A 15,729-nucleotide genomic window follows, 5' to 3' on the forward strand; every position below is an offset into this window, starting at 1 on the left:
AGGAGTCACCATGGAAACGGACGCTACGAAGAAGCACGCAATACTTCAGGCCCGCTCACACCAAGAACGATAACTGTAACGGTAACTATATTTGCATCTACACCAATGAAAGATAACACTCTGTTTATTCTAAGCTCGCGGACTGCGGTTTCAAAGTCTGTACAGCATGTTATTGAACATGTTTTTGCTGTTCTTGTTGCATTTACACGGCTTTAAGCAGATGTCATCAGCTAGTTAGTGTAATCGATCTAATCTAACAGTGAATTTAGCTGATAGTCAAATCTAGTGAAGTGGATTAAAAACAACAATCGCAAATTCAAAGGCAAATTGCAAATTCTCACCATTTATTCTGAGGATATGGCCAATTGTTTTCCATATATCCATTTTCTTTAAAGTATCCTTGAAAAGGGGGTTTGACTTGTCAAACAATGGTGGATTTTTCTGGACCTCAGCACTTAAGTTCTCCGCAGTGTCATCTGCCAAATTAGAATGGATTCTGATTGGCTGTCAGTGTTTTATCATTCAATGGGTAGAAAAAAAAAAAAATCATTCTGAAAGTGATCCCAATGATATCATTCCACTATATCAGGGGTGTCCAAACTTGGTCCTGGAGGGCCACTGTGCTGCAGAGTTTAGCTCCAACTTACCACAACACACCTGCCTGGAAGTTTTCTATTTTAGTTGCCTAAAAACCTTGATTAGCTGGTTCAGGTGTGTTTAATTGGGGTTGGAGCTAAACTCTCCATGACAGTGGCCCTCCAGGAGCAGGATTGGACACCCCTGATCTATATCATTATCATTATAGCTGACTGTGGTGTGTGGACTCTGTTATTCTTTTATATTTGGAATGATTATTAGTAGTATATCTTTATCGTTATCTTTAAGGCCTGTTCACATCAAGAACGTTAACTATAAAGATAACTATATTAGCATCCACGCCAGTGGATGAAACTGTTCTGTTTATTCTAAGCACATTCTTGTCTGTCACTTTAAATGCTCAAGCTCGTTAAAGCAGGATGGATTCTGATTGGCTGCAATGTTTTTATAGTTCATCAGCTGGATAAAATCATTCTGAAAGTGATTCCAATGATACTGTTTCTTCTCTTATTGTCATAGCTGTGGTGTGAACTTACTGTAAAAAATTATGTTTGATGCCAATTATAAATTAAAAAAAAAAAAAAAAAACTGAATAAACTACAAAAGCAGTCTGTCATTTCAAAGTTAATATTTCTGTATACATTCTTTTTTTTTTGGCCATTTTTCTTCCAAGTTTCTTTTAAGGTGAGATGTATCACAGATGTATTTTATTATAGAAATAAATATAGAAAACACCCTGAAAAAAAAAAAAACCTTGAGTGTAGATCCACAATGTGCAAGATGAGAAAGTAAAGTATGTATATATAACTATCTAATATTGTGTGAAATTTATCATGCCCACTGGAGCCTAAATAGGGCATATATGCGCTGAATACCTCTCAAATAAACACACTCTGAACATAACTTGCTCCAGAGAAGCTTATATTCCAGGGTTAAAAGTTCCTACCCTGAAAATTACCTAAGGTTTTGGAATCGAAATTTGAGGTTATCCGCTTACTCCAAGTAAACTTACCCAGGTAAGTCACATAACCTGCTTTCTTGAATATCATCACTATCTCAGTGTATGTGTAAGTACATGTGTAATTACATGAAGTTACTTTAAATGTAGGTACATTTTAACAACATGTACTATTTACACAATAGGTACACTGTATCAAATGGTTGTAAAGTAAATAAACAAGGAGTAGGCTGACTAATTGTCAAGCATTTGGGAGTTAGGAGCATTCGTAACTGAGGAATGATACTAAGAACAGTTGAAGAAGTGCATCAAACAAAAAGCACTCAAAAGGTGCAACTCAATCAGCTTCCTATCATGTGCATCAGTGGTTCTCAACATTTTTGACTTTGTCCACAACAATATTCAAAGACTCTATGACTTTAGTTGTACATAATTAACTGAATAAGGAAATATTTTAGATTTCTGAATAACTAGACATGTATTTTAAGTCATCTTGAGATCCCCTTGAAGTTTGCTGAGGCCCCCTGGTTAAGAACCACTGGTGTACATGAATTTGAACAGTAGTCAAGGACTGTGGCCTAGTAAACATCGGAACACCGATGACATGGCTACATTTTTGCATTTCAAAAACCACTGGAAAGTTTCAACAGGCAGAGCCAAATTTTCAATTACACATTAACTAGATTAAGTTCACTACCGGTAGCGATGTGTGCTCATGCTGACATGTAAATAAGTTTGTCTTTACAAATCTTCTATCACGTTATGTTTATCAAATGCTAATTTGTTTTGTGCTACAGAATTTCTAAGGAAACAGTGAGAATCAATTGTGGGATTCTTTTAGAGAGCGAACGTTTCAGTCACAGGATTCTATGATTGAGAGCCCTTAAAATGGCCAATTCCCTAGTAAGTAACCTGACTACTGAACTAGGGAGCTGAATGAAACACACACATACTAGGTTACACAACAGTAACAGAATACAGTATTTATAATTATCTTTAATGGCATAATACAACACTTAAGCAGATTAAAATTATTTCCATTGAATTAGACTGTTAATTGTTACATCTGAAAAGTGCTATTTGCTAAATGTCAAGGAAATACCTGAGTGTGAAATTTTTTGAAAGCAAAATAAACCTTTTTAAAGGAGCATTTATTTTGATTTCTTCTCACCAGTAGTCCACCTGTCGCCAGTACCAAAAAGAAAATAACTCAAATGCATGAATTTTATTTTCATGAAGAATGTTAATCTCCAACCACAACTGTAACAAACACAGCAACATCTAGACTGCTTGCATACATTTCGCCACTAGGGTTCTGCCAAACCACTGCCTGTACAGGTGAGTTTTGAAATATGGTTGGAATAATTCAAGAAGCCACAACAGTAACGGACCTCATTCACAAAACACGAGCAGAACGAATTTGTGAATCGTTCATAAAACATTTACGTAAACTGCTGCATCTGTTCCTTGCATCAAATTACGTAAGAATGGTTATACAAACTATTTACACACACACAGTTCTCCTTGTGATTCATGAATGACACCCTGAAAGTCTGATGACATCATGTAATTGTGCACATAAATAAAATCCCAGGGATCAAATGATAACGGATTACTTTGTAAGTACTTGATCAATTAAACAATGTTTTGTTTTACTGCCTCTAACATAATACATCCAATTTAATTGTGAATAAAGATGACTATCACAAAAGCAAGATTTACAATGTGCATTTATGCTGAAATTGTACTGATATTTCTTTCTGAAGTGGCGTTTTGTAATATCAAGAAACAGAACTGATAGTTTTTAAAGCGGTTTTAAATCATTCACTTTTACTATTTTGTTGCAATGTCTTAAAAACATTTTCTCCTTTGTGAGAGAGCTTACAACGAAGGCTTTTACATGACAACATTGGAGTGACTATTACATTAGGAAGTCTGACAATAAAAACATGATCAACAAGTACAGCCCCACTCCACCTCCACCTATGAATGAAATCCACCATGTACTGTATGCTGCGAAGTACTATAGTTGCTGGGTGCTGCTGTTAACTACAGTCATATTACAAGTCAATAGCAATGCCAATTAATAGAGCTAGATATCAAGGCATTCCTCTTTTGATTGCTAAGGTCTTTTACTGGTGGGAAGTGGGATGGCTTCTGGTTTAGGATATTGTGTCTATGTTTGCCCACTTACTAAAAAATAAATAACGCAGAAGTGATATTTTAAAAGCAAAAAGGTGCTCTTAATGTGATTTGGATTTGTTAATGTACACATCTATCATAGCATAACTGAAATGTGTTAAAAATATTCACAATCAATTCATACTGAATTCAGTGCAAAAAAAAAAAAAAAAAAAAAAGTAAGGCATGACGCAGGAGATCCGAATAAATTGGCTGTATGTGCATGTTCGCCATGTTGTTAATGTTTCATTTTACATAAACATTGAATTTTGTAGTGGTATTCACAAAGTTAACAACAAAACGTTTGATTCGTGAAGGAGCGCCCAAGACACTAGGATTGCAGAGAGCAAATGGTACGGAAACGCTGGAAAGACGCACTTAAATCAAACAATTTCAGATACCACTAGAGAAATTGCTCAAATTAACATCATGATGGTTACAAAATGGTAAAAGGTACAGTAAAACCTGGACATACCAGTCAGTAAAATACATCTAATGATTTAACAACTTCAGAGAAAAACAAGAAAGTGTCTGTCCCAACAGACCTTAGTCAGGGTAGGGCCATATTTAATTTTTGAAAATGAGGCTGCGAGGGATAGAAGTATATTATGTTCAGCACAACAACATACCGATTGTTCAGCTGATGAAACATCTTTCCAAAAGACTTCAGCTGACAAAACCATAATTTTTTTTTTTTTTTTTTTTGTGATTTTTGAAAATGATGTCATCTAGGATATTTATACAGTGAATACCATCGTAAAAACTTTAAGTCCTTTTCATCTGCATAAAATAATATGGCGTCTATCCTGACTAAGCCCTGTGATGATGCTCTGACAAGGAATATGTCACCCATAAAAGAAAACTTTGCCATTATTTACTCACCCTCATGTTATTCCAAACCCTTGTCATTTTCTCCCATAGAACACAACATCATTGTGCTGTTTTTCCCCATACAAACATACAAAAGTATACAGTGACCAGGCACTCAAAATTGACAAAAAAAAAAAAAAAGTGCCATATATTTATGCCATAAAGTCCATATTTATGACACTTATATGGTGCTTTTTCGTCCTTTTTGAAGCTTGACTGCCAATTGTCAGTTAATGAAAGAGCAGCATGAACATTCTACGAAACATCTTTTATACACTACAAAACAAAGTCAAATGTTTGGAACAACATGAAGGCAAGTACATGACAACAGAATTTTATTTTTTGTATGAACTATCCCTTTTAATAGAGGATGTGATTTGCTTACAGCTAAGTGGGTATAAAAATATAGGCATTTGAGACCCTGAAGGACTGTTTTCTTTTCTTTTTTTTTCTTCTTTGCAGAGAAAGCAAAGACTGCGAGAGGTGTGACATGAAAACTTTGACCAAGACCATATTGTTAGCCACTTACTGTTACCCGTCTAAGTTTTGATTTGTTTCTTTACATATAAGCAGAACATTAAATAAGGAGGTTGTAAAATGCAGGCCATCTAAATGACATAAGTAGCTGTAGAGTAGAGCATCAGATCTTGTTTTGTTTTGGGGATTTAAGAGCATCATAGTAGGGTTTCTTTGTGATGTCGCATTATATGTTGGTTCTTTTCCGACGGTCGCCTGAAACCCTTCTTGCAATAGTCACACCTGTGTGGATAGTCTTTAGTGTGGATGGATATGACATGCCGTTTGAAACCTGAAGCGTCCGTAGTGTTGTACTCGCAATATTGGCATTGATAGACCTTGCGACCACTGTGCGTCTTCATGTGCTTTTTAAGTTCGTTCTGATGCCTAAAGCCGCGTTTGCAACGCTTGCATTTAAATGGCAAGTCCTTGGTGTGAACGGACAGAATGTGACGGCTTAACGTGAAGGGGTCCGATGTCTTAAAATCACAGTGCCGGCACTGGTGTACTTTATTCCCCTTGTGCGTTTCAGCATGTTTTTTCAGTTCGGAAGGTCTGTGAAAGCCCTTCTCGCACACGTCGCACTTGTGTGGAAAGTCTTTAGTGTGCACCGAGATGACATGACGCTTTAAGTCACTGGAATTGGTGCTTTTATGTTCGCAGTGCGGACACTGGTGAGTCTTATGACCCTGGAAAATCTCAGTGTGCCTCTGGAGCTCCTTGTCGTCTGCGAATGCCTGCGGGCAATGGCCACACTTAAAGGGCAGTTCAGTCCCATGCTTGCTCTTTATATGAGTCTTTAAGTTGGACTGATCGGCACAACGGAAGTCGCAGTGCTGGCAGTGGTAGGGCTTCTCGCCCGTGTGGGTCCGCATGTGCTTCTTAAGTTCAGAAGGGTGGCGGAAGCCCTTGGCGCACTCTACGCAGACATGTGCAAAGTTTTTGCTGTGCACAGCCAGCAAATGGCGGTTCAGGAGTCCCTGTTCGGCAGTTTCGTACTCGCAATACTTGCACTTGTGCAGCTTGGGCTCCTTGTCACGCAGTATGAGTTTGTTGGAGCTGAGCGGGCTGGCCTCATGATAGCGCCGCGTGTACTCCGTGTACTCGGGAATCCTCTCGTTCTTAATGATGAGCTTGTGGCTTTCCAGATGGTTGTGGAAACTCACCTTCTTGTTGGTGGTGAAGTCACAGTCGGTGCACTGGTACTTCTTCTTTAACATGTGGTCAGGGTGATTCTTCATGTGCCGTTTCAGAAAACCGCGTGATTTGAATTTCTTGCCGCAGATATGGCAGGGGTAGACGGTCAGGGGCTGCCCATCAGGACCAATGATTACAGCTAAAACAAAGGAGGAGGAAATGCTGAAAATAGACAGGTCAACACTTTACTTCTGTAGTGCCCTTTATAGTGGTGAGACAGGAGATCCATCAAGATAAAAAAGGAAGGACTACTTTCCTTTAGAAACACTGACACCAGCATCCATTTTTAGGAGGCTTTTTGAACAGTGTAGAGGTCAAGTTCACCCTCTAAAACATCTCTACATCTCCCAGTGGTGATGCTTCTTTTTAATCTATCATTATTTGCTATTATTGCTCTATTACATATAGGTTAACTGGAATTAATGCTCAGATATGGGTTAACTACATATAACAGACCCTCACATTTGGAAATGTATCATAATGTCATGTTTGAAAGGAAAACATTTAATTTTTCTCCCAACAAGCAAGTATTTTATAGCAATTTTTGTTTCTGTGTTAGAGGAACACACTTAAGTTTCAGTCTTCTCATCGATAACAATATATATCACAATATAGTTATGAAAATAAGGTTGTTACAATGCTAACATTTTAGATGACATTGATACAGATACCATTGGTACCAATATCATTGATACCATCGATACAAATTTCAGCAAAGCAAAAACTAATACTAGGCTAAGTAAAAAAGGTCTTAAGCTTATTCAGTCAAGATCAGTGAGTGATTTTCTCTTTGTCTTTTGTTGCTTTATTATAATGACACAAACCGATGTTAATGATAAATCTGATGTTTAATGACAAAATAAACTTACAAAATTCATACACTACATGGATGAGTACATAGTGTATAAGTACAAAGTGTGTAAGTGCATAGTGTATAGTGCGTCATTTGGGACGCAACTATTCCGATTTTTGTATTAGCTATGGTGTTCATCACAGTACCAAAGACTTAAAGGGATAGTTCACCCAAAAATAAAAATTCTGTCATCATTTACTCACCCTCAGGTTGCTCCAAACCTGTATAAATTTCTTTGTTCACAAAAGAAGATATTCTGACGAATGTTTGTAACCAAGCAGATCTCGCCCCCCATTGACTACCATAGTAGGGAGAAAAAAAAAAAAAAAAAAAGCTATGGTAGTCAATGGGGGGGGTGGTATCTTTTGTGTTCATCAGAACAAAGAAATTTATACAGGTTTGGAGCAACCTGAGGGTGAGTAAATGATGACAGAATTTTTATTTTTGGGTGAACTATCCCTTCAAGGATATTTATTTACAAACTTAAACATTTTTATATTTTAATCTGGACTACAACATGCCCTAGATATTGACTGAATATGTTAATATGTTATGTTAATAACATCAATATGAATACTTGGGACTCAGAAGATTAAATTACAGTATTAACTTTTGGCAAGTTTTTTTTTAGAAAAGCTGCATTACCTTAAAATGGTAGTTTAAAACAATGCCAGGACAGTTATTTTGCTAGGTGACATTAGTCAAAAAGAAGTCATTTAATGACACTGTGATGAAAGATTAAGAGGACAAACATTTTTTCTCTTCGTGAAATTACATGAGTCCAGGAACTCATGTTTTTGCTATGTTATGGGGTCAATTTGAGTTCATGTTGACTTAAAACTAGTTTCTAGTGCTAGCCGAAGATCATACCTGTCTGGCACTGGCGTGTCTCTCCCCTCCTCTTCTTCTTGATCTTTTGCTTAAGTGCTCGGCTTGTGCTGATGCTGTCAGTGATCTGTAGGTAGGGAGTGGCTGCACCATTCTTACTTTCTAGACTGCTTCCTGTAGGAAAGCCATGACTGATAAGGTGTTTGCATCGGACATTTACACCCTATAAATTCACTAAAAGGAAAGGAGAATGTTTTTTTATAAATGTTAAGTTAGGTTTTAAGGTAACAGTTAGCCAAAAAGGAAAATTCTGTCATCAGTTTTCGCAGGGTTTTCCAATCGAGGGTTTGCAAGCCCTTGGGTGTTCTTGAGGGAACTACAGCTGGTTTGTGAGTTGATTAAAAAGCTAATAATTAATGAAATCATTAAAAATTCAAATAAATAAATTAGACTGTACAGTTAATCGGGGAGAAAAAAAAAAAAAAAAATCACCATATGGCTTAGTGCAAATATCAAATTGCAAAGAAAGGGATTAGGCTGACAAAAACATATGGGACACCCTAAGCTATCGTTCGGCTTCAGAAGACTTTAATATAGTCATAATTAGAGTACCATACTATAGTAGGATATTAGTCTGCTGTTCCGAATTCAGCCAGAATTTTCATTTTTGGGTGGACTATTAATTTTAAGTAATTTGTATCTCTGTCCGCAACAAAAAAAGTAAAGGACCATAAGCAGTTGCCCAGGCCGCAGGAACAAAGCTCTTGTTAACTGGTGTGTCCTCCAGTTGTGCTTCTGTGATAGCAGGAGCCTCTTCCTCCCCAACAATGACTTCCATATACACCTGGTCAGTCATCTCCGAACAGTCTACAATCAGGACAGAGTATAACAAAAGCACATTTTTGACTTGCTGTAGGCACATGTAACTCTTCTGAAAAAGAGACAACGAACTCACTGATATCCTCCTCTCCTTGGCTGGCATCCTTCACAGCCATGTAGACCATCTTCTCTCTGGGCAGCCTGCCTGAGCCCACTGGCTCCAGCACCGCATGCCCATTGCGAAAATCACTTTCTGCTACCACCTCTGTGCTGCCTACAACACAATCCTAACATATTTATCTTAAAGGGCATGAATGGAAAATCTAAATATTACACATAAAAGTGGTTACTCTACACCCTGGAGATCTGCGCATTGTCTTATTAAGCAAGTGATCGGACAATGCAGGCAGCTTTTTCACATTAACAAGTCTGATATTAACATGAAATTATGATTAAAGGTCTTTGCACACTGAGTCCGAAATTCGTTCAAGTGTACAAATAGTTTTTGAGCTCCTTATATATATTACTCTGAGAAACCTGTACATCTATACTAAACTTTTTTGTGATTTTAACATGTAAACGAAGCATTCTGGTGCACTCGGACAAGAAAATAAATGGAAAAAACAACATTTGCTTCAAGTTTAAAAAAAAAAAAAAAAAAAAAAAAAAGCCGGGCATTGACAAATTTCACAATTGGATTCGATTTTGATTCAGAAGCTTGCGATTTGATCTAGATTTCGTTACCTTCGATTCAATATTGATTAATTTGGGGCCTATCAGGTACAGTACATGCCAAATTTCCTCTCTCAACTAATGCTGTAAACCAGGGCTATTCAACTGGCGGCCCGCAGGCCAACTCGGGCCCGCCAATCATCTTCATACGCTCCTCCGACTGACCTAAGAAACTGTTTCCGTGCGAACATTTCAGCACATTTACAATGAAGAATATATAATTCATTTCTCTGTGAAGGTGTGTATAGTTTTTACCTGCATTTAGGTGTTTTTTTTTATAGGCCTATATAACATATCATAATAGAATATCATTTGACAGTGGTAGTAGTGAGTAGCCATGTATGGTTTTACCTGTGGTTACCAAGTCTCACTGTCTGAATATTTTCATTTAAGCCTGTATTAATTATAGATAAAAAAATTCTTACCAATAAGAAACAGATTTAAAAACAGATTTAAACATTCAATATTGAAGCACATTGAGTACAAATACAATGAATATGCAATAGCCTATAGTGCATATATTTAGCAAAATGCTCCTCTCTAATGCCTTGTTTCCACCGAGAAGTACGGTACAGTACAGTTCAGTACGGTACGCAATTTTTGCCGTTTCCATTAAAAGGAGTTGTGAATGGTACCCTAATTCCGAACTGTACTGTGCCACTTTTTTGGGACCCTTCCTTTGGGGTACCTAGCACAGTACTCCGGTACTAAAAGGTGGAGCTACAAACTCACTGCAGAACGTTGATTGCTTGACAGAGAAACGTCACTTGTGCGTGCTACAAGGGGAATGACAACACAAGAGGCGCAATTTTTTAATAAAGTTGAAACAATATCATTTCATCTTGTGACAAACAGCCATATGCTGAGAATCTAGAACAAGATCCGCTGTATGTCCTCCATTGTTGTTTACTGTGTCACTTTCTTCTTCACGCGAGAATGATATCGACTGCTACTTTCTGGCATACACCACGCCTATCAAGTAAGGGTACTGTTGGCAGTCAAAACGAAAGCTGGATCAGAGTTTACCATTTCGAATCGTACTGAACTGTACTGTCTTGTACTTCTCAGTGAAAACGAGTCATAAGTTCATTTTTGTAGCTGACTATTGAGTTTTTGGACACTGAACAGCTTTTCTGAGGTAAATGTGATGGTAAATGTGACATTTTTACAAGTTGTTTTATTGACGCCTTTCTACGGTTGGAACACTGATTGATCGATTACATGTGACATGATTTTGGTAAGTTGTACTGTATCTTTCAACATACATTCGGGTGTTCATTCATGTTTATTTCGTGTTGTAACTAGTAAAGTGGAACAGATGGTCGGTTCACGTGAGCTCTGCTTGAACTGAAGTGCTACAGCGATCTGTCACATCACAGAGCGCCAAGAAAGACCGCGACACCTTGAGAGATGTCTATCTATGGTCTCACTCCAGTCTATGGGAAAGTAGCCCATTTTCAATTATTGTGAGGTTTAATGTGCTTGCAATTACACCCTGAACTTCCCCAACTCCCCACGAAAAAAAAACTCTTTGGATCTACACGATTCACATAAATTAAATATTTTGATTCAAAACAGCGAATTTCGACGAAAAGTGACTAGTTTGCAGGTATATATATTATCTCCATGGGAATGGTTTTGCCCATTTTAGCGTCCGCAGCAAGAACGGTATTACTGTCCGTGTTGATTGCTTTTAAATCCCTATCCTTAAGAATAAGCGAAAATAACAGTGAGAATATGAGTAGTAGCAATCAGCTTGTGGCAAAGATCTGAAATGTGTTCCTTACCAATTTCCACATCTTCATCTCCATCGGCCTTAAAGATGTAAACTTTGATGACCTCAGAGCTGAACTCATCCTCTTTCGAGCCATCGTCATCTTGGCCCACATCTGCACTGATCTTTAAAGACGCATCTCCAATGTCTAGCTTTTCCCCAACCTCATCCACTGCAAAGAAGCCAAATATCAAACATTGCTGTAGAGCCAATCAATCCAAGCTGGCATGTAACAGCAAACTCACAGGAAATCATGAGGTAGTCCTCTGAAGTGCTCTTCACATCCTCCTCATCATCTGCTTTAATTGTGACATCAGATGGCATGGTGTCATGTGACTGGATGACTGTCTCTGTGTCTGTCACCATGACCTCTGCAGACACCAGGTCGTGATCCAGTGGACTCTGATCGTGAGGTGACATGAGGTCAGCCACAAACACCTGATCAGGCACAGTCTCCTCGATCAGATCAGCGCTGCCGTCCAGAGCCTCTTGGATGGCCACCTCGGCCGCCAGGATAGACTCAGACATGATTACTCCCTCAGTGGTGATGACGTCCTCATGACAAATGTCAGGCCCTTCCACCACTTCAGCCTCAAGGCCAGTCTCCAGCATGATACCCTCATCCGTCACTACATCTGAGACCATCACGGCCTCCGGCACCGACACCACTATGTGCTCACCGTCAATGTGGGCCAGGCCACCCATCCCTGCAACTGCCCAAGAGAATATCACAATAAAACTAACAAAGTATTTAATGTAGTGGTTCATAAATATTGTTGTTGTTTTTTCATTAAAGGGTTAGTTCACACAAAAAGTCAAATTCTGTTATCATTTACTCACTCTCATGTCATTCCAAACCCAAAAGACTTTGGTTAAAAGTGTCGTACATCAAAATTTGTACTGTGCATTGTCACTGCACATAGCAGCCATTTGAAGCTGAAAAACTTTAATTATAATAAGAACTCTATAAAATGATCAGTCAGTGTCATAACCTAAAACTGGCCAAACATCAGGCAATTAATTGACTCATTATTTTAATGACGGTTCCTTACCAAAATCTGGCATTATCATTGTATGGGGCATTTTCAAATCCTTGTGAAGCTCCAGGATCCCTCCACCTTGATCCATTATCTGTGATTTTTCCACAATACTGTAAAAGTGAAAACATTGCAAATAATAAAAATAAAGGACTGCTATGTGAGGAACATGGTAGAAATATAAATAGTCAGATGAAATGACAGACAATTAAATCCAACACACTGAATTAAAAGGCACAATATGTAAGATTTTTGGATTAAAATATTCAAAAACCACTAGAACAATGTTATATATTTTGTTGACTTGTGTACTTACATTATCCTAAATGTTTCCAAGAATGTATAAATCCAGAGAAATAAGCAATTTTAACCAGGACATGGACTGTGTCGGTGCATCGCCTATCAATGACATCATACCCGCGTTACCCTCAGTTTCCGGTTTTATTTTGTAGAAACCATGGAAACACCAAAGACACTTTAATATATTGTGTGTTTTATTAGACAGGTGAGCAGCTGTTTGGATACATTCATCGACAGAAAACTAATCATGTTATATAGCTCAACACAGTAAGTCTTATTGTTTAAATCTCGTTTTCTTGATTTACAGCGAATACCATGTTTTACCTTGCCTAATAACGATCTAGCTTACTGCAGTGTGCATTAAGTGTCTCATAGTAGCCGCCAAACGCACGAAGAGTAGCACTATAACAACTTTCAAAAAACGGAGAAGCGGCAGCAGCAACTGTGTCATAATAAAAGCTCCGCTGCTATTGAGCTACGTGTCGTGCTCGTCTCTCATTAGCAATCACTCCAGCGGCCTCGTTTCACTCGCTCAGCACTCGGCCCTGCTCTGCTGCATATTACAGTAATGTTAATAATCTCATCCATGTACATGATTTCTGCCCGAGTCCCATCCCGATTCGTTTCCACTAGCTATAGAGGCGCACCTCCCATGATTCCACGAAATCAAGGCGTCATCAAGTCCCTGCCCTTGATATACAATCATTGAAGAACGCATTTGGTTTTAATAAGTAAAAAACCTATACGGGGTCGGATTCGAACCCAGAACCTCTAACGTGCTTAAAAGTTCTACCAACTGACTATTATTCCTCTCCCACACATCCCGCGGATCTGTGTACATATTCACTGTCGTGAATGTAAGGATGCATTTTGATGTACGGATGAAAATATTGCATTAAAAATGTTTCTATGAATTCCATGTCAATAAATTAAACTCAGTGTACTATTGAAATTGATTTCTTGATATCATAATGCTATTTTTGTTAGTTTCGCCAAATGTAGTGTAAATGCAGGTATTGGATACAGGTCACCTTAAAAGAAGCGGATGTTCATCAAAAAAAAAAAAAAAAAAAAAACGGAATTGGCCATCAAGACCTGCAGTGTAAATGGGGCCTAAGCGACCTCTAGCAGCAAAAATGTACATATTGTGCCTGTAATATGAATATTCATTAAACAATTATTATTATTATTTTTTTTTAAATGGTTTCCTTTTTTCTAATTACAAGCATGTGGCACTGTGAGTAAAAAAATGCTATTTAACAAACCTTCACATTTGACAGTAGTTCCCTTCACATAAAAGTGTCACAAATATTAAGCAAAACTGTGAATCTGGCATCTGGGAGGAAAGTGTCTGAAAGAAACAGAGACAAAGAAAGAAAGAATATATAACATTTCTACAATTTAGAGACTAACTTAGGGAGATTATAACTACAAATTCATGTTTGTTTCCCAATATAAAAAGTTGAGAAAAACAAAATATCCTAAAACATAGATCAAAAGCATACAAGCACTGCAGCAAAATAAAAGACTGGAGTTTTTACAAACATAAACTTAGACACAGAGTTGGTCATTCTGAAAGTTAACGTTGCAGTGATTTATTTACATTATAACACAACCTTAATAACATTTATATTTAATTGCAGAAAATAATATTTTAAGTTGAAATCAATAAAATGGTTGATTATAATCATATACGTTTAATATTACATTAGACTTCATTACTAATAACAACGTAATACGCATATCAATGCTGTGAGGGGGTTTCCAACATGACGTCATCTCTCTTTTTGGGGGGGATAGAGTACTGTTTACGGTTTACAGTCCTTAAAAAGTAGCGCCAGAAGTATAACGTCTTATTTTTAAAATGACTGCGGTGTCTGAAAATGTGCGAAATCGTTGTCAGCGCTACGCTCATTGCAGTGATGATTTTGTAAACTGAAACCTACTACGACAAAGGCTGGACTCATTAATATTAATTCCATCACGTGACTGTAACAACCAGTACCGTTACTACGCAACGCTGAAATATTCGTGAGGTGAGCCTTCGCCATAGTAGGCTTCGTAATAGAGCGTACTAGTCCATGTAAGAGTTTCATCGAAACAAAGTTTGGATTGTTGCACTGACTCAGTACAATTAAAAACCTATACAAAATACAAAGCATAACGTTTCGAAATTCACTTTAATATTTCAGGAGAAATCGGTTCATACGCAGCTAAAAGCTTGCGCAAATGCAGCCGCGTTACTGCGCCATCTTGCCCTCCGCCATTACACTAAATGCTAAACGGCTAATAGCATTAGCTAACTAATATGTCAATACGTAATTGAGTACAACACAACCCGAGATATCACAAAAATGTGCAACCTAGACGCATTTTCTGCATTTACTTCGTATATGACTAATTAATGAGTTAAAAGCAAGGCGCACGACAGTTTTAGGGCTCGTTTTGCGCATGGCCCTGCTAGCAGGAGCGCGCACTGGGCGCTTCCTCGCGCTTTAACACAACACAAGGCTTAGTGAGGCCCACACAGGCCGACTGGGCCGACGACGACCGTTTTATACACATGCTGTACAAATCCAAAACGCTTTACCTACTCCGCGACTGCCTTCAGAGCGTTGATGAGTTTCGGATCCCTTCGAATTTGTTGTTATTTATTATAGTTAATTTTCCAACGGTAGCACTACTGCGGCCTGTACATTGAGGATCCCCGAACGCTCTTTCCCAGGCCTAAGCCAATCACGCTCCTCGATTCGTCGCCTCCGCCAATCAGATTGCTCGTTTCTAAGCCTCGGCCAATCAGACTGTTCGTTGACAACAGCAGAGGGAGGGGCAGAGCGAACGCGCGGCACGCTTTACGTCACCTCATACGACAACATTGCGCTTTCTGCCTAAATAAGTTACGGTGCAATTGGCGTTATGCTGTAATGAATAAAAGATCTGCCCTCACACACTTGTGCTACCCCACCCTCCACGTTTACATACTCGAACAACACAACACATACATTGTAAATGTATTTTGACTTTTGATATACATTAGAAACTCCATGTTTTAATGTTTAGTGCCCAA

The 15,729-nt window shown here is 38.2% G+C and overlaps 1 protein-coding gene across 4 annotated transcripts; it reads right to left on the minus strand.

Moving 5' to 3' along the window:
• Window positions 1–2,533: 2,533 nt before the first annotated feature.
• znf711 (zinc finger protein 711) lies at window positions 2,534–15,438 on the minus strand. Of its 4 annotated transcripts, XM_051860818.1 has the most exons (9): window positions 15,253–15,420; window positions 13,928–14,013; window positions 12,378–12,475; window positions 11,571–12,038; window positions 11,339–11,497; window positions 8,956–9,093; window positions 8,730–8,867; window positions 8,043–8,174; window positions 2,534–6,458 (listed from the first exon to the last, which is right to left on the minus strand). In XM_051860818.1, the coding sequence occupies exons 3-9, from the start codon at window positions 12,451–12,453 to the stop codon at window positions 5,281–5,283; spliced, it is 2,289 nt and encodes a 762-aa protein (XP_051716778.1). In that variant the 5' UTR covers window positions 12,454–12,475; window positions 13,928–14,013; window positions 15,253–15,420; the 3' UTR covers window positions 2,534–5,280. The 4 variants fall into 4 exon arrangements, with proteins under 4 accessions (XP_051716778.1, XP_051716779.1, XP_051716780.1 ...); XM_051860820.1 differs by lacking the exon at window positions 2,534–6,458 and having other exon boundaries at window positions 8,044–8,234; window positions 15,253–15,421; XM_051860819.1 differs by lacking the exons at window positions 12,378–12,475; window positions 13,928–14,013; window positions 15,253–15,420 and having other exon boundaries at window positions 11,571–12,055.
• Between the last annotated feature and the right edge of the window lie 291 nt (window positions 15,439–15,729).

The sequence above is a fragment of the Ctenopharyngodon idella genome, chromosome 14 (assembly GCF_019924925.1).
Source record: "Ctenopharyngodon idella isolate HZGC_01 chromosome 14, HZGC01, whole genome shotgun sequence".
Classification (NCBI taxonomy): domain Eukaryota; kingdom Metazoa; phylum Chordata; class Actinopteri; order Cypriniformes; family Xenocyprididae; genus Ctenopharyngodon; species Ctenopharyngodon idella.